The sequence below is a fragment of the Eleutherodactylus coqui genome, chromosome 1 (assembly GCF_035609145.1).
Source record: "Eleutherodactylus coqui strain aEleCoq1 chromosome 1, aEleCoq1.hap1, whole genome shotgun sequence".
In the NCBI taxonomy this organism is placed as follows: Eukaryota; Metazoa; Chordata; class Amphibia; order Anura; family Eleutherodactylidae; genus Eleutherodactylus; species Eleutherodactylus coqui.
This window is the reverse complement of record NC_089837.1, coordinates 510215208-510236424: the sequence shown is the minus strand read 5'-3', so window position 1 is coordinate 510236424 and position 21217 is coordinate 510215208. Positions and strand designations below refer to the sequence as shown.

Here is a 21217-nt window from a genome sequence, read left to right as displayed (position 1 = left end):
TTTTCTAAGCAGAGCTGACACTGTAATGTTTTATGTCTACAATTGCTGTTCAGGACGGCTGTGTCCAATGCTCCGTACGTATATGCACTTATGACTCTGGACTTTCCTGTTATAGAGGAGTTGAGCTGAACACTTCTTATCTTTTTACATTTTATCAAGATCTAGTCCGCTATGGGGTGGGTTCATCGAGGTGTAGCTCGGTATGAGGTGTCTTTATCGAGGTGTAGCTTGCTATGGGGTGGGTTTGTCGAGGTGTAGCTCGCTATGGGGTGGGTATGTCGAGGTGTAGCTCGCTATGGGGTAGGTTTGTTGAGGTGTAGTTTGCTATGGGGTAGGTTTGTTGAGGTGTAGTTTGCTATAGGGCGGCTTCATTGAGGTGTAGCTCGCTATGGGGTGGGCTTATCGAGGTGTAGCTCGCTATGGGGTGGGCTTATCGAGGTGTAGCTCGCTATGGGGTGGGCTTATCGAGGTGTAGCTCGCTATGGGGTGGGCTTATCGAGGTGTAGCTTGCTATGGGGTGGGTTTATCTAGGTGTAGTTCCCTATGGGGTGGGTTTATCGAGGAGTAGCTTAAAATGGGGTGGGTTTGTCTAGGTGTAGTTTGCTATGGCGACTGTTTGTCGAGGTGTAGCTCACTATAGGGTGGGTTTTTCGAGGTGTAGCTCGCTATGGCGTGAGTTTGTCGAGGTGTAGTTTGCCATGGGGTGTGTTTATCGAGGTGTAGCTCACCATGGTGTGGGTTTATCGAGGTGTAGCTCACTATGGCGTGGGTATTTTTGAGGTGTAGCTCACTATAGGGTCGGTTTTTCGAGGTGTAGCTCGCTATGGCGTGAGTTTGTCGAGGTGTAGTTTGCCATGGGGTGTGTTTATCGAGGTGTAGCTCACCATGGTGTGGGTTTATCGAGGTGTAGCTCACCATGGCGTGGGTATTTTTGAGGTGTAGCTCGCTATGGGGTGGATTTATCGAGCTGTAGCTTGCTATGGTGTGGGCTTATCGAGGTGTAGCTCACTATGGCGTGGGTTTTTCGAGGTGTAGCTCGCTATAGGGTGGGTTTTTCGAGGTGTAGCTTGCTATGGGGTGGGTTTGTCTAGGTGTAGTTTGCTATGGCGGGGGTTTGTCGAGCTGTAGCTGTAGTGAGTTTATTGAGGTGTTCACTATGGTGTGGGCTTAGCGAGGTGTAGCTTACTATGGGGTGAGTTTATCGAGATGTAAATTGCTATAGGGTGGGTTTATCGAGGTGTAGCTCGCTATGGGCTGTGTTTGTCGAGGTGTAGTTTGCTATGGGGTGGGTTTTTCGAGGTGTAGCTGTAGTGAGTTTATTGAGGTGTAGCTCGCTATGGGGTGGGTTTATTGAGGTGTTGCTCGCTATGGGGTGGGATTATCGAGCTTTTGCTCTCTATGGGGTGGGTTATCGAGGTGTAGCTTGCTATGAGGTGGGTTGCCGAGGCACAACTCACTATGGGGTGGGTTTATAGAGGTGTAGTTTGCTATGGGGTGGGTTTATCGAGGTGAAGATGTGATCAAGACCGCTTGTCGGTAGAAATGTGTTTTCTGTGCTATGTGATGTCCCGTCTACAAAAAAAATAAAGCATTTTTGTAAGCAGAGCGGACACTTTGTCATGTTTGATGTCTACAATTGCTGTTCAGGACGGCTGTGTCTAATGCACCGTACGTATATGCACGTATGACTCTGGACTTTCCTGTTATAGAGGAGGTGAGCTGAACACTTCTTATCTTTTTACATTTTATCAAGATGTAGTCCGCTATGGGGTGCTTTTTTTCGAGGTGTAGCTCGCCATAGGGTGGGTTTGTCGAGGTGTAGCTTGCTATGGGGTGGGTTTGTCGAGGTGTAGCTTGCTATGGTGTGGGCTTATCAAGGTGTAGCTCACTATGGCATGGGTTTTTTGAGGTGTAGCTCGCTATGGCGGGGGTTTGTCGAGGTGTAGCTGTAGTGAGTTTATTGAGGTGTAGTTCGCTATGGGGTGGGTTTATTGAGGTGTTGCACACTATGGGGTGGGTTTATCGAGGTGTTGCTCGCTATGGGGTGGGTTTATCAAGGTGTTGCTCGCTATGGGGTGTGTTTATCAATGTGTTGCTCGCTATGGGGTGGGTTTTTCGAGGTGTAGCTCACTATGGGGTGGGTTTATCGAGGTGTAGATCAATATAGGGTGGGTTTATCAAGGTGTAGCTTGCTATGAGGTGGGTTTGCCGAGGTGTAGTTTGCTATGGAGTGGGTTTATCAAAGTGTAGCTCGCTATGGGGTGGGTTTGTCGAGGTGTAGCTTGCTATGGTGTGGGCTTATCGAGGTGTAGCTAACTATGGCATGGGTTTTTTGAGGTGTAGCTCGCTATGGCGGACGTTTGTCGAGGTGTAGCTGTAGTGAGTTTATTGAGGTGTAGTTCGCTATGGGGTGGGTTTATTGAGGTGTTGCACACTATGGGGTGGGTTTTGTCGAGGTGTTGCTCGCTATGGGGTGGGTTTATCGAGGTGTTGCTCGCTATTGGGTGGGTTTATCGAGGTGTTGCTCGCTATGGGGTGGGTTTTTCGAGGTGTAGCTCACTATGGGGTGAGTTTATCGAGGTGTAGATCAATATAGGGTGGGTTTATCAAAGTGTAGCTGCTATGGGGTGGGTTTGTCGAGGTGTAGCTAGCTATGGGGTGGGTTTATTAAGGTGTAGCACGCTATGGGGTGGATTTATCGAGCTGTAGCTTGCTATGGTGTGGGTTTATCGAGGTGTAGCTCACTATGGCATGGGTTTGTCGAGGTGTAGCTCGCTATGGAGTGGGTTTTTCGAGGTGTAGTTTGCTATGGCAGGGGTTTGTCGAGGTGTAGCTGTACTTTTTTTTATTGAGGTGTAGTTAGCTATGGGGTGGGTTTATCGAGGTGTAGCTCACTATGGGGTGAGTTTATCGAGGTGTAGATCGCTATGGGGTGGGTTTGTCGAGGTGTAAATCGCTATAGGGTGGGTTTATCGAGGTGTAGCTCGCTATGAGGTGGGTTTGCCGAGGCACGGCTCACTATGGGGTGGGTTTATCGAGGTGTAATTTGCTATGGCGGGGGTTTGTCGAGGTGCAGCTCACTATGGCATGGGTTTTTCGAGGTGTAGCTCGCTATGGGGTGAGCTTATCGAGGTGTAGATCAATATAGGGTGGGATTATCAAAGTGTAGCTCGCTATGGGGTGGGTTTGTCGAGGTGTAGCTAGCTATGGGGTGTGTTTATTAAGGTGTAGCACGCTATGGGGTGGATTTATCGAGCTGTAGCTTGCTATGGTGTGGGTTTATCGAGGTGTAGCTCACTATGGCATGGGTTTGTCGAGGTGTAGCTCGCTATGGAGTGGGTTTTTCGAGGTGTAGTTTGCTATGGCAGGGGTTTGTCGAGGTGTAGCTGTACTTTTTTTTATTGAGGTGTAGTTAGCTATGGGGTGGGTTTATCGAGGTGTTGCTCGCTATGGGGTGGGTTTATCGAGGTGTAGCTCACTATGGGGTGAGTTTATCGAGGTGTAGATCGCTATGGGGTGGGTTTGTCGAGGTGTAAATCGCTATAGGGTGGGTTTATCGAGGTGTAACTCGCTATGAGGTGGGTTTGCCGAGGCACGGCTCACTATGGGGTGGGTTTATCGAGGTGTAATTTGCTATGGCGGGGGTTTGTCGAGGTGCAGCTCACTATGGCATGGGTTTTTCGAGGTGTAGCTCGCTATGGGGTGAGTTTATCGAGGTGTAAATCGCTATATGGTGGGTGTATCGAGGTGTAGCTCGCTATGGGGTGGGTTTGTCAAGGTGTAGTTTGCTATGGCGAGGGTTTGTCGAGGTGTAGCTGTAGTGAGTTTATTGAGGTGTAGTTTGCTTTTGCGTGGGTTTATTGAGGTGTTGCTTGCTATGGGGTGTGTTTATCGAGGTGTTGCTCGCTATGGGGTGGGTTTATCGAGGTGTAGCTCACTATGTGGTGACTTTATCGAGGTGTAAATCGCTATAGGATGGGTGTATTGAGGTGTAGCTCGCTATGGGGTGGGTTTATCGAGGTGTAGTTCGCTATGGGGTGGGTTTATCAAGGTGTAGTTTGCTATGAGAGGGTATTCCATGGGGGGGGGAATGTGGGGTTTGTACGGTCATGGCTCACCAAGAATTGTGATTGCCAGAATAAACATTTTTTCCTTTATAGTCACTGAAGGAACATGTCACAAAGAGAAGAACATCAGTCTGAGGGATTACTAGTATCAATATTACCACCAAACAGTATTAATGAAATGTGCTCTGTGGCGGTAATAAGTAACGCATGTCTCCCAGCAGTCTGGGATCCTGTGGGACAGTCCTGGATTTTGGGGGTTCTCCTGCCATCCCAGGAGGAATGTCAAATGTCCCATCAGTGGAGAGGAAAATTGGTGACTGAAAGAACAGTGATGACATCAGCATCATGTGACACAAAGGGGCGGAGCTTTATATGAAAGTTAGGGATATATTGTTTTCTGTAGGGCAAGAGCTGAGAGCCCGCGAACTTCTGGAAGTTGTAGTTCTCTTTTCTCAAACCCACCTCACTGTAATATCATTTAATAGCCCATAAAACAGCCTGGACATTCCGAGAGTTGTAGTTCTTATATTCCCTTAGGCCTCATGTCCACGGGGAAAATCAGATCCGCTGCAGATTCTCAATGGAGAATCTGCAGCGGGTCCCTCCTGCCCCGCGGACATGAGCGCCGAAAATAGCAATTTAAAAGCATTTACCTATCCGTAGCGGGCGGGGACGCTCTGCTCTTCCTCACGGCCGGATCTTCATTTTCGGCCGGCGGATGAATTCCTGACGCCGGCGGCACGTCGCCGGCACGTCGTCGACGTGCCGCGCGCATGCGCCGGGCACATCCGCCGAGCCGAAGCAAGGGAGATGCGGCCGTGAGGAAGAGAAGAGCTTCCCGGTCCGCTGCGGGTGAGTAAATGCTTTAAATTCCTATTTTAGGTCTCCCGCGGATCCGGACGGCTTCCATAGGCTTCAATAGAAGCCCGCGGGAGCCGTCCCCGCGGGAGACCCGCATGAAAATGGAGCATGGTCCAGATTTTTTCATGCTCCATTTTTTTTTAAATCACTTTTATTGACGATCCGCGGGTATTTATGTACCCGCGGGTGGTCAATGCATCCCTATGGGGTGCGGATCCGCGCGCGGGAGATCCGCTGCGGATTTTAAATCTCATTTTGCCCGTGGACATGAGCCCTTAATGTAATTTCCTCTGACTTCACAAAATGGCTTAAAATGCTGTGAGCTGTAGTTTTCTTTTTGTTCCAGGGTGTAACTTTTAGGGGGGAGAAGGGAGGGGGGATGTAATTGAGGTCTTTGCCTGAAGACAGCTAAGATTTCTTTGCCCTAAATCACTAAGCACCACATTAACCCTTCCCTATGTAGTGTATAGAAGTTGTACTCTCCATAAAAGATTGAGTTGCTTAATCAATGAACTTGTCACTTACCCTTAACACCATGGCCTATTTTGGGCATAAGGACATAATGATTTTTGAGGGATTTCATCTCCACTTTTCAAAAGGCCTAGCATTTTTTTATTTTTCAGTCAAAATGGCCGTATGAGGACTTGTTTTTTATGTGGCAAACTGTCATTTGTTTTGATGCCATTTTTGGGTACATTGACTATATTGTAAAAGTTTTATTTTTTTTTTTTACAACATTAATCAAGCAGCATAAATGACATAATACATATTTTCTGCAGGTCGGTGCGCTTACAATACCAAATTTTTTTTTTAGGTTTTTCCACTTTTTCACAAAAAAACCACCTTTTTTTGCACTGTTGCAAAATTTTTTTTCATGGACAGAGCTTAAGGTGTAGTTTGCTATAGGGTGGGTTTATCAAGGTGTAGCTCTCTATGGAGGTGGGTTTATTGAAGTGTAGTTGGCTATGGGGGTGGGTTTATCGTGGTGTAGTTTTTCAATGAGGGTGGGTTTATTGAGGCATAGTTTGCTATGGGGTGGGTTTGTCAAGGTGTAGTTTGCTATGGGGTGGGTTTATCGACGTGTAGCTCTCTATGGGGTAGGTTTATCGACGTGTAGCTCTCTATGGGGGTGGGTTTATTGAGGTGTAGCTCACTATGGGGGTGGGCTTATTGAGGTGTAGCTCACTACGGGGGTGGGTTTGTCGAGGTGTAGCTCACTATAGGGTGGGGTTGTCGAGGTGTAGCTCACTATGGGGTGGGGTTATCGAGGTGTAGCTCACTATGTGGTGGGGTTGTCGAGGTGTAGCTCGCTATGGGATGGGTTTATTGAGATGTGGTTCGCTATTGGGTTGGTTTATAGAGGTGAATTTTCCTATGAGGTGGGTTTATTGAGGTGTAGTTTGCTATTAGGTGGATTTATCGAGGTGGTACAATGTAACGATGCTATCAGCTCGATACAGCTGCACCTTGATGTCAGCTCACACCCGGCAGAAATACGCCGCTCCCCTGATGCATTGGTTTACAATGCGTCAGTACACATGGGCGTATTTTGGCCAGGCACTTTTACGCCGGTCATGCTTGCATAGACTCCTATGGGAGCCTATGACAGCTGCCGGAGAAGAGAGGTGGCAGGGAGTTTAGCAGCATGACTGCTAAACTCCGCCCCCATCCCACCCCTCCCATTACTGGCTCCAACAAGGGGAGGAGAGGGGGTGGGAGCTTAGCTCAGTAGCTCCCACCCCGTCCCACTGAGAAAGTACAGGCTCATAAAATGGAAGAATCTGTCTCAAAATGGCCGCTAGATACAAAATGGAGCATTATAAGATGTAAATAAACTTGTGTGTAGTGAAACAATAATTCAAGCAGAAATAGCTTTAGAGCATGAGATTCGGTGCAATATCTAATGATTTGTCTCTGTTCTTTTTCATGAGAACCAAGTCTGGACGCAGTTGTTATCAGAAGAAGCCCTCCCACACCTCCATTCGGAGACTTGGACAAAGGAACTAACTGTACTACAGCCACCTGAATCACAAAGTGGATACAAGGGAGGACCAGGGAGGACGAGATAACGCTGGGAGAAACAGACACTTGAGTACATTATATTCTCACTACGCTGATTGCTGAACAATGCATGATTCTTAATGTTTTTCTAACCCAATGAGATTAACCCCGTGACTAATGATGTATTCCTTTCCTGTATTAGAACTATACCAAAGTGAATAAACTTTCAGTGTATGCGCCTTACGCAGAGTGGGCTGTATACTTGCCGCGGCTCAACTCTACGTATCTGTGGGAACTGATAACTATCTTTGTATAGTTTTTGGCCTCCTTGATGCATCCAGGTACGAACTAATTTGGACCTCAAGACTTGAAAGGTTACGTGGCTGCGCAGCGGTCCTTAACAGTTGGCGTAGTCGGCAGGATTTACCGATTGACTCTTGTGTCACTCATCGGACCACGACATCGGACTGGGAGGACATATATCCACTGTGCCAAACCAGAGGACTGATCAACCTCACACACAGCCCGCTGTCATATTTATTATATGATGTCTGCCGTTGGTCTGTTTGGCTCAGTTGATTGAAAGATTCCCATGTCAGTCGGATGTTTGATGTTTGGTATTATAGTTGTCATCGGTAAAGAAGTTTACCTCAGGTCTTGAGTGGTCTATGACACCAGGGGACAGAATCTTTTAGGACGTTATAAATTGTATTATCGAGCATACTTCTCAGGGACTTCAGATCCCGGTTGAGAGACGGCTTCGAGAGTTTAGTCTATCGAGCATACTTCTCAGGGACTTCAGATCCCGGTTGAGAGACGGCTTCGAAGTTTAGTTTATTGAGCATATTTCTCAGGGAGTGATTGAGCAAACGGCATCAGACGTGACAATTGTGATTACGTGATTGAGCATACGGCTTCGGACTCCCGGTTGAGAGACGGTTCAGAGTTTAGTTTCGGAACATGTTTAAATTAAGGTACCTAACAGTGGTCTTTTTGATCCTGTCCATCAGGTGTCATGTAGAGGTGGTAAGGAGTATGTGAAGAAAGTCAAGAAGTTATGTGAAACTGTTGGTATAGTCATTGAGCAAAAGGCTCACGCACATAGAGATATTCTTCCCAATGTGTCATTGAGCATAGGGCTAGGCATACCCAGTTGGTAGTATGTAGAGTCAATAAGTGATGTAAAGTTGAAGTAAGAAAGTTGCAGTTTCAAGATGGCAATTATTCATATGCTTTGCGTTGAAGACAAAGGAAGGCAGCTCTTCTTCACCATCTGAGGGCACCGCCCCGGCCGTGTCATGGATGATGTTTTTCTCCCCTTTGCCCTGCCCCTAGATGGCCGTGTTGTTATTGGGGCCAATACCAGTCGGTATATCTTGATACGTGTCTAGTATGTAGTATTCCTGGAACCCCCCGTCACCATCGCCCAGTCAGGCCACACCTTGGGTGGTCATTTCAGTGCCAGCCATAGCCCAGCGGCCATTTTAGCATCTGCTGTAGCAATACCTTCAGTTACCGCTCAGATGTCATCTTAGCTCCGCAGCAGAAATGAGCTGGCTTCTGACCTCCCATCTATGTATGTTTTTACCTGGCATACCAATTCTTTGCACTGCAATGATGAGTGCCTTTCCTAAATTTTGCATAGAAACATTCAAGTCCCCTCATCCCGCCTGCAAACAGCCTTCTCACGCTTATCTGTTCTGCAGTCTGTGTTTAGCACCTCCTTTCCAAGTAGGTTTGTGCTTAAAATTTCCCACAAATGTAGTTGCCGCGAGAAGGAACCCGGGGGTGAGTTCAGGCAGGATCTGTGAACTATGTGACAATTTGTATGTCTTAATGTCCTAACATTGTGTCATTGCTGTACGTGTTGTCCATTTCTCATAAGTCAGATACTGCTGAGAAGAAAGGTCGCTAGGATCGCAGACGGCAGTAGAAAAGCTTACAGAAGGAAGGAGAGGGTCAATACGTGATAATATATATATAGGAATAGATAGAGGGTTAATGCTTGATTTGTGTAAAGCTCTGTTCCCCCTCGTCACCCCCCTCCCCCCTTCAGAGTTTAATGAGATTGAGGTGAAAGCCTTGACTTCGCAGAGAAGGAATGTGTGCTTCTCAAGGCCAAAGATTAGAGCGAAGAACCCTGGACAGTAGTTATGTTTGCTTGAATAGAATAGAACCCATAATGAATCCAGTGAATCCTACTGTCTTAAAAATAGGAAAGGTAATTCTAAGGTATAGTTTTGCTGTTCTTTGTGTAAATGTCAGTTCTGTGATTGGTTGGACGTGTGTGTAATTGCTAAATGTGTGTTCCTTTTATGGAAAATATTAGTGATGAAGTGGTTGTTGTGGAATCTGGTGTACATCTCTAGTGTTACAAACAGTTAAAGTTTGACTGATTCCAGGGAGAGGTGTTAGTGATTGAATGCATTTGTATGCAAGATGAGGACAGTTGCACCATACGCGTTACGTCCTGTGTGAACTCTTACTAACATTTGAATGAGAGAGACAGACTTGACCACATGAAGGGATGAGAGTTAATGACCCGTGTTCAGACTCATGAATGTAAGATGTGTGATGCAGATATTGACTGGGGATAGAAGTGTTCTTTCTCCCTCTGCATGGGACTTTACTTGTCTGTGATGTGAATGGGACGACTGTGGAGTTTGAATGAAAGTGTGAAGAAAGACGCGATCAGCCAGTATCGAAGGGGTGGAGCTCGATGATGTAAAAGTACGTAATGTTTCATCCCTCTTGTTCACAAAGGAGGGGGTGAGAATCTTGAGCAGCTTGTAAAAGTTTTTTGTTTCCTCAAATTTGATGAGACATTGCAGGCAGGATCACATTAATAATGAATTTGCTTGAAGAATATCACATTCCAAATATTAATAGGTGTTTGTAGATTATTCTGCCCTGTTGTAATTCATGTCTCTGTTATTGGCACTGATATCTTACAAGCCTTATCTGCATCCATCAAATTCTCACCGGATGGATCGGTACAGGTTGAGACCTCAGGTCCCAGTTCAGAAGAGTTTTGTAAACTAACTGTTCTCTTGGTGGATCCGGCTCATGTGTTTCTCCTGACAGTCGCTAAAGAAACTTAGTTTTCCGCAGGTCCTGACAAATAGTAGGCCACTTCCAAGACAGAATTAGGGAAATTGAATGTACCCCCTATGATGGTAAATCTGAAGCCAGGATACACACCCCTGGGTCAAACAGTATCCCCTTAGTTTCCCACAAGAAAAATACTGATGGGGGAACAAGTGGAAAACTTGGTTCCGATGGGGAATTTGCGCAAGATACGTTCTCCAGCAAAAAACCCCCCTCTTTTTCCCGTCCAGAAAAGACGCTGAAGGGTCAGCCAGACACCTACCGCATGTAGGCGCTGTGTGCTGATGAGGTGTCAGTCAGACACCTACCGCATGTAGGTGCTGTGCGCTGATAATTTGAAAGCCTGCCAACAAGCCACAATTTCACTGTTAATTTTTCTTGCAGAAAATGACTGTAAAGCCTCTAAAGACAAACTCCAATTCTGCAAAACAAAGGTTGTTCTCCTGGGTCATTGCTTAGCCCAAGGAACTGGACATCTGACAGAGGAACAAAAGGCTGCTATCCAGGCCATACCTGTACCTACATCTGTTGCCAAACTCCGCACCTTTCTGGGCCTTGTTTCATACTGCCGCCCATGGATCCATTTGGTTTCCTCTCTTATGCAACCACTCTATGACTGTCTTTCAATCATTCTTTTCTCTCTCACCCCTGAAGCAGCTCTCTAGTCTTGGGTATTCCCAACTACACTTTACCCTTTACTCTTTTCTGTACTGAACTTTCTAGCCATGTGACGGCAGTGTTGACACAAAAGCACGGAGGACAACCACGGCCACTTGGATACTACTCCATGAGGCTGGATCCAGTGGCTCGAGGAGCTCCCTCATGTGTTTGTGCGGTGGCAGCAGTACAGGCAATGGTTGACAAATCTGAGTTGGTATTGGACTACACCCCCCCCTTAGTGGTCCTCACCCCTCATGACATCCGGAGCATATTCACGCAGGTGCAACCCAAGCACTTATTTCTGGCCTGTCAGATCCGGCTACAATGTGCTCTTTTCATTCTTTTCAATGTTGCTACTACTTTGAACCCGGCTACTCTTTTTCCAATTGAGTATCCTAGTTCAAAGGGGGGGGGGGGGGAGAAGACATAGGTGATTTAGGTATTGCAGGTAAGCTATTTTTAAATTTTTTGCAACAAGATTCTGATCTATTTGAAATAGAATATCAGCATGATTGTCTAGCAGTGATGCAACAAGAAAATTTTAGTTTTAAGAGGTTACTGAAGCCCCTGTTAACAATGCATATTTTGAGTTGTTTTTTATAGATGGTCCCAGGGTGAGGATGGATGACTCCACACTGGATATGCAGTGGTCACACAACAAGATGTCCTAAAAGCAGAAGCTCTGCTTCCGCATGTCTCAGTACAAGAAGCGGAACTGAAGGCCCTCACTGAGGCGTGTAGAATGGAAGAAGGTAAGACAGCAACCATTTACACTGATTCCCGGTATACATTTGGCATAGCTCATGATTACGGCCCAACATGGAAGGCCAGACAGTTTTTTACCTCAGCAGGACAGCCAAGTATGAATGGTGCAGCGGTGCAGAGTCTCTTGGAAGCCCTACTTCTACCTGACAAAGTGGAGAGCTCACACCAATTCGTACATCAGAGAAGCAAGAGGCAACGCCATCACAGACCACACAGCAAAGGCAGCGGCCCTCAAGCCGTGGAAGAAAAGAAGAAAAGAAGAATTTGACAAAAACTTTGGACATTGACAAAAACTTTGGACTTTGATATGCTAAAGACTTTACAGTCACAAGCCAGCAAGGAAGGAAAAGACAAATGGACTTAATATGGGAGCAGCAGAAACAGGACGGTGTATGGCGAACAGTCAACAGAACTTGCCTACCACAGTCCCTGTGCCCCATGATGGCCCAGCTGATGCCCGGAAAGATGCACCTCTAAAAGTAGCAATGATGTCGCCGCTTGAACGAGGACAGGTGGCTCCTGGGTTTTCTGTAGCTGTTGCATCATTTGTCCAATTTTGCATGATCTTTGCCTTAAGCAACATGGCAGAAGTAAATTTGCCACATAACACTTGCCTAGACCACTCTACCTATCTCAGGGATTGCAAATTGGCTACACTCAGCTCCCAGTTGTTGGGAAGTATGAATATATGCTTGTTGTTGTTGATGTCTTTTCAGGTTGAAGACCTACCCTGTTACTAAAGTAAATAAGCAGGTAACCGCACAGAAGCTCATGAATGAGGTAATCCGCACATACGGGGTACCGGAAGTGATTGAGTCAAACAAAGGTACACACTTCACAGGTGAAATAATGGAATACATCATGTCTGCTTTGGGTATATTCCAGGCTTTTCACACACCCTACCATCCATGGAGTAGTGGGAAAGTAGATCCATGGGCAATGAAGGAAACGGGCAAATCTTGAATTGAGTGTCTTCCATTAGTTTTTCTTTTTCTCCGGAGGATACATGCCACAGTATCCAAGTTTGGGAAATGATTCTCTTGTTAATTTTGTCATAGGTCTCTCCAAGGAATTGTCAATAACACATTCTGTAGTTTCTGCTTCTCTCTCAGGTCCTACAGACGAGTGTCACAATCTGAAACCAGGTGACAGGGTCTATATGAAAAAGTTTGAGAGAAAAGCCCAGTTTGAAGGTCCCTACCAGATGTTGTTCACCACCCCAACTGCAGTCAAGCTCGAAAGAAAGTCCACTTGGATCCACACCTCGCACTGCAAAAAAGGCCCTGGGTCCTGGAGCACAGAACTCATGATCCTGCATATCCTTTACAGGCTATGCGCAGGGTTGGGGACCTGGGCGGAAGTGGCTGCCACAGTGACATTGTGGTACAATTCCTTTAACACACACAAGTAGCCACATACACCTTTGACTACTGTACACTAGCCCCCTGTTTCAGGGACCAGAACAAATTAATACAATCAATAAGACTACACAGAGGGTGAGAATCCAACACCGCATCATGCTAAGAGAGAAATTGACGATCCAGGTGGCAGGTTTGATCCACATGTGTGTGTGTGTGTGTGTATATATATATATATATATATATATATATATATATATATATATAGATGCAATAGGAGTGCCAAGGGGGGTGCCAGATGAGTTTAAAGCCAGGGATCAAGTTAAGGCCGGATTTGGAATAGTAACCATCAATAAGAATGTTGATATATATTACAACCAACAAAGGTTCGTGAACTATACAAGAGATGCACTTCAAGGGCTTGCTGATCAATTAGGCCCCACAGCCACCATGACTTTCCAGAACCGAGTGGCTCTGGATATGATGCTAGCCGAGAAAGGTGGTGTTTGTAAAATGATTGGTGAAACTTGCTGTACGAATATTCCAGATAATACAGGCCCCACAGGTAAAGTGACTATCGCAATAAAGAAATTGGCCACATTGTCAGAAGAGCTGAAACGTAATTCTGGGATAACTAACCCCTGGGATGAGTGGTTTGCATGGACCGGACAATGTAAACAATTCTTGATGCAGATAGGAATAGGGATTCTGGTTACACATATCATACTCCTGCTACTTTCTGTCTGTATTGTGCCCTGCATAAAACGCTCCTGTGCTAAGCTTACAGATCAGATGGTACCTGTCGCCCCCATATACGTAGATGTAGAGACCCCAGGCAATGGCTATATGCCTATAATACAACAGAGCGATTTGTCCCCTTATGGATCTGTCTCAGCAGAAGCAGGGGTGACCACTCTAGTTTCCCAGCCATTAGAATAGAGTAGCATGTGTGTTGTAGATCCCTTCTGTGTCTATTAGGTCTTCGCATTTAGTTAGTTAGGATTAGTTGTCGGGGAAGGGATTAGCCCTTGGACAGCTGACCAACAATGATAGGTAGGGCATAGACCATAAACTAGAGATAGGGAAAGCAAACCTTACCCCGTCCTGTAGAAGTTATAAAGTATCGTTTATTTTGAGACAGTTTCTAGGGGGGATTGAGAAAGTGCAGGCTCATAAAATGGAAGAATCTGTCTCAAAATGGCCGCTAGATACAAAATGGAGCACTATAAGATGTAAATAAGCTTGTGTGTAGTGAAACAATAATTCAAGCAGAAATAGCTTTAGAGCATGAGATTCGGTGCAATATCTAATGATGTGTCTCTGTTCTTTTTCATGAGAACCAAGTCTGGACGCAGTTGTTATCAGAAGAAGCCCTCCCACACCTCCATTCGGAGACTTGGACAAAGGAACTGACTGTACTACAGCCACCTGAATCACAAAGTGGATACAAGGGAGGACCAGGGAGGACGAGATAACGCTGGGAGAAACAGACACTTGAGAACATTACAGATATATTCTCACTAAGCTGATTGCTGAACAATGCATGATTCTTAATGTTTTTCTAACCCAATGAGATTAACCCCGTGACTAATGATGTTCCTTTCCTGTATTAGAACTATACCAAAGTGAATAAACAGTGTACGCGCCTTAAGCAGAGTGGGCTGTATACTTGCCGCGGCTCAACTCTACGTATCTGTGGGAACTGATAACTATCTTTGTATAGTTTTTGGCCTCCTTGATGCATCCAGGTACAAACTAATTTGGACCTCAAGACTTGAAAGGTTACGTGGCCGCGCAGCGGTCCTTAACACCACCTCCTCTCCTTGCCGAGAGATGACGAGGGGGAGGGGAAGAGGAGACACAGTTCAGTAGAGCTAAACTGTCTCCTCCCGCCCAACGCCATTGTGGCCTCGGCATATATGTGCCGGGCCGTCTGAACGGGCGCACAAATGTTAGATTTGTGCGCCTGCTCACGTGTTTTTACGTCGTCTGTTGGTGAACGTAAAAACACTGATGCCCTTGTGAATCCTGCTTTATTGTGCGTTTTGGGATATGAAAAAAATAGGCATTTTGCCTCAGGTTTTTAGTTGTTTTTTTTTACGCTTTTATGCAGGATAAACAGTGTGTTCAATTTATTGTACGAGTTGTTAGGGATATGATGATACCAATTATGTTGCCTTTTATTTTTTTTTTATATCAATAGGCGAAAGACTGCAAAAAAAGGTTGTGTTTTTTTGTAATCTCTTTTTACCCTTTTTATATCCCTATGGGGGACTTGTACCACAGTAGCTATAATAGAGGACTTGTGAAATGACTAGAATGTTGGCAGAGTGTTTATACTAGGGAATGGGGGGAGGGGAGGGTGGAGCGCAAAAAGAGCAATAAGGGGGAAAATAATGTAGGCAGTGACCTGGGACCAAGTAATGGGAATGGGGGTCGAGCAGGGTGTGGGGTTAGTACAGTCAGAACTGACAGAACAATGAACAGGACCATAAGTAGCACGATGAATATAAAGAATAACAATAACCATATAAATTTTATGGCAGCAAATGCAAGAAGTCGGATCAGTAAAGTGGGTGAGCTTTAAGTGAGAATCTCTGAAGAGAATTACGACATAGTAGGAATAACGGAAACATGGCCTGATAAGTGCGATTGGGCGGTGAATTTACAGGGTTACAATTTCTTCAGAAGAGTCCATGGGAACCATAAAAGATATAGGTGTAGAAGATGAACACATGGACTCTCAGGCTGCTATGACAGAAAATACACTTCCACCCATAAACCCTTGTAAGTATTCTATTCTCTAAAATTCCTTTAATAAACTCACTAACTCTTTATACTCTCTTACGGGATGGTGTGCGGGACTCTTCTCACTTTCTTTATTCTAAAACTGCACTCTCACTTAAACCACCTACTTTTATAACCTTACTCCCCTTAATTAACATTTCCCCCTCTCCACCAATCCCTGTCTACCACTATTTTCATCCCCTTCTTTAAACGTAACTGCTCCATTAACCATTCTATCTACTCCTGAGCCCTAGCCTCCCTGTTAGTTAGAGCATCTCCTCAGGGTCCCCAATTCGTCCCTGTACTTACTTACTCTTACCACTGCTCAGCAGTGAACACTATTTTATTTTACTTGCTCTTTGTGTTTTGAACTACTAAACAAAACCTTTACAGTCGTGTGTCATGTATGATAGATCCAGTCTGTATCCCAGAAGTCAGAGTGTTAGCCATAGCTAGAACATAGGTCATCAAGTGTCCCTGGGCATTGTTCTGGGGCATAGCGGCACCCTGTGCCTTTCTTGACAGAAACAGCACAAGTTTTTCAAAGGCGGACGGGGTGTCATTTTGTTGTTTGTCTCAGCACATTAGGTGTGAAATCCATGTCCGAAATATGGTGTCAAATTTAACAATTCAAGGCCCGTGTGAATGAGACATTATACTGAATATATGGAGGAGAAACCAAGACAGCAGCTGGTAACAGGTACTCACCGGACCGACACATTCCCGACCTCTTACTTTTGGTCCACATGAAGAGGATATCCTGGGAAATTCTCTCTTGTAGCAACACCCGCTATTACATTCAGCACTAGAATAACATGCATTTCCATCATTCTAAATATAAAACAGAGGAAAGAAAAGTTTTAGGAATCCATTTATAAGGTTTCACATGTCACATAAAGCAGTGCGCTTTCTAAAAACTGTTGATGTCTTAGGAACATGTGAAAAGTTTTGATCGCTGGGGGTGCAGATGCTGAAACCCCACTGATTGCTAGAATGAAGCAGCTAAAGCCTCATCCCAGCGCTGTCACTGCTGGTTAGCTGAGGATGGGCCTTAGTCTTTATATTGAGCCCGTCTTCAGCCAGATAGCAGGGACAGCACTGATGAGCGCTTTAGCTGACTTGTTCTAGTAATGGGTTGGGGTCTAGGCACTCAGACCCCCAGTGATCAAAACTTTTGACAAGTCCATATGTAATGACAAAACTTTTTGAAATCACATTTAAGGCCCATTCACACCTGCATTTAGGGCTTCCGTCACAATTCTGTTTCTCTTTCATTTTTGGAGAAGAAAAGTGAAATAAAAATGGAAATAATCATTTCCATTTTTTTCTTCATTGATTTTATTGGGTTTTTCAAATAAAAGGAAATCAAACAGAAACCTCTGTTTACTTCCATTTCGTTGGGTTCACATTATTTTTTAAATTAATAAATAGCGCTGCAGACGGCACTACGTGTTCTTGTGGAAAAAAAGAAACCTAATGAAAAAGAAGCAAAAAGAAAGCTTTCCGTTTGCTTTCCGTTTTGTGAAAACCCATTGAAATCAAAGGGGCAAAAATTGCCAAACTATTGGCTTTCTACTTGGAGCAGAGGGGACGGGAGTGTTGGTGCTGTGCGGCTGCCTTGCAGTGCTGGGGATCTACGTTTTAATTAGCAGTGCCGACCACCGGGCCACCACCATCTCCACTGCTGTTTCAGGAACATTTTGAAGGCCAATTAGAGAACCTGATTTTTGCTGCCATTGATTTTAATGGAAGTTGGAGGAGGGAGTCTCAATTGACAATTATTTTTTTTAAATCTTGTCAGTCGGTCACTGCAAAACCAATTACAGTCCAACCTCTAGTTTAATTGGTAATCCATCTGAAAGCAATCAGCCAAACTTGAAACCAATTAAACTCGAGGTAATTATTTCCATAGAAATCAGTGTAAATCCAATTATTCATTCTAGACATTCCAGAAAACCACACCAAACCACATTTAATACAGAATAAATATGGTTTTTAATACCAAAGAAAGCAGCCTAATGTAGAGCTGTGTGTTATCTGTGGTGTTATATAGGACTGCAGGTCACATCTGATGCATTATCTGTCCCAAGGACTGCAGGTAGAATTAATATTCACATTTCAGGTGCCCTTGGGGTCCCCACCGCTGCTTTCGGAGCTTCGGACCGGCTGCCGGGCGCTTGTCAAGCCGGCAAAGCATTTATTGCTAGTGACGGGGATTGAATTCCCCGCTTCCCAGCAAGAGATTGCTCTAATTGGCTGAATCAGCTGAGTGACAGCCCTCTCAGCCAGTCGGCAAAACTAGAGGCAAAATTCTGGCTTGAAAAATCAGTGAAACTAGAAACTAGCAAAACTAGAAGACAACGAAATTAGAGACTTGACCATATTTCAATTGGTCAACACTAATTCTAACCTTTTAGTGCAGAGTCAGATCTCAGATATAGAGTTTGTACAGATCTTTTTGATTTTTCATTTGTGTTTTGACCCCGCATTCCAAGAGCTGTAATTTTTTTATCTTTCCATCAATGTAGCCATACGAGGGCTTGTTTATTGCAGTGATGATTTATTTTTGATTTGGCAGGGGAAGGAGGGGAGTCTGTTGGATTTCATTGACTGTCTTAATCAAAATAATTACAACGTCAAATTAACAAGTTGACATCGTTATTCACGTGTCGACTTTCTTGATGTAGTGATGGAGAGAAATGAGTAAAATGTTTTACAGAGATGTTCACCGCAAGCCCTCGTCCGTCAATTCCCTGTTACATGCTAAATCTTCACATATTCCATCTACTGTTAGGGCTGTCCCAGCTGGACAGTTCCTGAGGATGAGGCAAATGATCAAGCAACTCGAAATTTGAGTCTCAATCAAGAGACCCGGCAAATAGATTTAAATAATGGGGATATAGTCCAAAAAATATATGAAGGGGTTATTGGAGAGCTAAAAGTACCCCTAGATTTGAGCTGCTCTACCCCAATAAGGAACCAAAACGGGCTGCGAACTGCATTCGTTTTATTTCAACGTGTAATGACAAATGGTCTGCAATGCGATTCGCACTGCAGGAACACTGGCGCATTTTGCTCTCTGACCCAATTCTTGCACAGGTCTTACCGATGAGGTCTACATTGAAGGCTAAACGTGGTAGAAATCTGCGTGATATTTTGGTTCATAGCCACTGTATCTCAAAACCGAGAAACCCTTTTACTTCAAAACCCCCTTCGGTGGGCTTTTTCCCATTGCAAAGGTTGTGTCTCATGTAGGAACATCTTACGCACTTCACAATTTCAATTGGCCAATGGTACAAGATAGTTTATAATATCTGCTCTAGTACTACCGATGTCATCTATCAAGTGACTTGTCCATGCAACAAAATGTACATAGGTCTCACTTCAAGCGAACTTAAAACAAGAACGAGGGAGCATGTGCGGGACATTGCTTCAGCGAAAAAGTGCAATGATGTGAATCTTTTAAAAACTATACCGCAGCATTTATGGAATTACATGGCTGTGATCCAGATGGACTTCAGGTGCGCGGAATTGATACGGTTAGTTGTGGCATCAGTGGGGGGACATCAAGAGATTGTTGGCACTGAGGGAGTGTTTTTGGATAGTTCCTTTGGATACCATGTTCCCTAAGGGACTGAATGAGTCCCTTTCCTTCTCATCATTCCTATAGCTCCATATCTCTACTATGTTTATTTTTAAGTTTCTTTCTTTATTTTCTCTTTTATAGTGTCTGGTTTTTGATTGGATATTCAAAGAAGAATGCGGATCTACACATCTGTCCGATACATGAAGCATTCACGCTCTACATTTATGGACAGGAGGACTGGCGACGTATTTTAAAATAATTGTTTCTGTCGCTAATAATTTATGTACAGTGTCTTATTTTGTGGACTAGACTAGCATTTTCTACATTTCTTTCGCTTAGATTCTATTTAGTCATTGTATCACTTTATTGCATTAAACAGCATCGTAATTTTCACTTCCACCTCAATATCTCCTGTCAATTCACTGTTATGTTTGTATCACTTATTATTGTGCTTTTTTTTTTTTTTTTTTTTCCAAATAGTTTTTTATTAACATTTTCAAAACGAACAATACAACAATTTCTCACATATTTTGTCCAGAAGTGGTTACATAAGATCCTCCAATCTCTCCCTTTACCTGTTATCCAATAATAGCATTGATATTTACCACCACTAGTCAAAGACAGTTCAAAATGTACACTGTATATCCTCACTTGAGCATATAACTGGATATAGGTTTGCTATGTTAGATACGTTTGACCTTAGCAAGGAGTATTAATTTGAACAAGAAATAACAACAATACCATATCCTGCTGAGAAACTTGAAGAGTTAGTTTGCAAACTGTTCTGGATCTTAGTGTTTCTCCGGATATTTAAAACAACTTTAAAACTTGAACTTTTGCCAGGAGCACCAAATCTCATTGAATTTATGTAGACAATTGTTATTTTTTGCATGTATTTTTTCATAGTAATAATGATCCGTTACCATATCCAGTACCTCCGTTACTGTAGGGGGGGTCGCCACTCTCCATTTCCTTGCTATTATACTTTTTGCTGCCAGCAGGAAATGGCAAATCCATTTCCTATTCCTTGGAGGTATAGATTCGCACTCCACAAATAGTAAAGCTACTTGGGGAGACTTCATCAGCTTCACTCCTGTTATGGTTTGTATCCTATTGAAGACCTCCCCCCAGTAAGGCTGAACCACCGGGCACGACCAAAATATGTGGTACAGAGTCCCCTCCCCCCCGCATCCTCTCCAGCAACCGCCATCTCCCCCTCCAAAACATCTAGCCATCTTTGCAGGAGTGTAATACCATCTAGAGATGACTTTCTGATGGGTCTGAAGTAAGCCAGCTGAGTGAGTAGCTTTGTTCGTCCAGTTGAACGACCGCAGCCATTGGGCCGAGGAAAAGCTTTTTTTCAGGTCTTTCTCCCAATTTATTAAATGCATTCTTTTTTGGTCATTCATGCCCCCAGAAATACAGTCATAAATTGTTTTGGTCAGTAGGCGCTGCTCAGACCTTGTTTTTTGAAGCAATAATTCTAGTTGAGTAGGGATAGAGCATTTCTCCAAATGGGATCTGTTTAGGAAGGAAACCACTTTTATGTATGAGAAGAGCTCTGAGTTGGGTAAACCAAACCTTTCTTGGAGTTTATCAAATGTGAGTAATTCACCTTTCTCAAAAAGGTCTGATATCCATGTAAATCCTTTTTTACTCCATTCTTTAATGTTAATATCTTGTATGTAGTATATAAGGATTTCAAAGGGGAGCTTGGCTACTCCTGTTCTAGGAGAGGTTCTATATATATGTGCAAGATCCTTCCAGCATTGCACGGTCCTAATCATTATTGGGGAAAGATCTTGTACCACCGGATGTATGCTGATGTGAGGGTTAAGTACCTCTAGTATGGAGGCAAGGATGAGTAAACCTAGAGGTCTGTTTTGGTTAATGTGTTTTTCTATATGACCCCAAGGTGAGGACATAGGTTCTCTCAGCCATGAACCAGCTTGACCTGCTATAATGGCCTGGTAATAAGACCAAAGATTTGGAACTCCGAGACCTCCCTGGTCTCTACGCAGATA

At 44.3% G+C, this 21217-nt stretch overlaps 1 protein-coding gene across 1 annotated transcript in view; it reads right to left on the bottom strand.

The window, feature by feature from the left end:
- LOC136614393 (leucine-rich colipase-like protein 1) overlaps positions 1-21217 on the bottom strand; it is a 104016-nt gene that overhangs the window by 20231 nt on the left and 62568 nt on the right. Inside the window, exon 4 of the mRNA XM_066594110.1 lies at positions 16316-16438. Coding sequence (XP_066450207.1) covers positions 16316-16438 — 123 coding nt within the window. The remainder of the gene's footprint in view (positions 1-16315; positions 16439-21217) is intronic.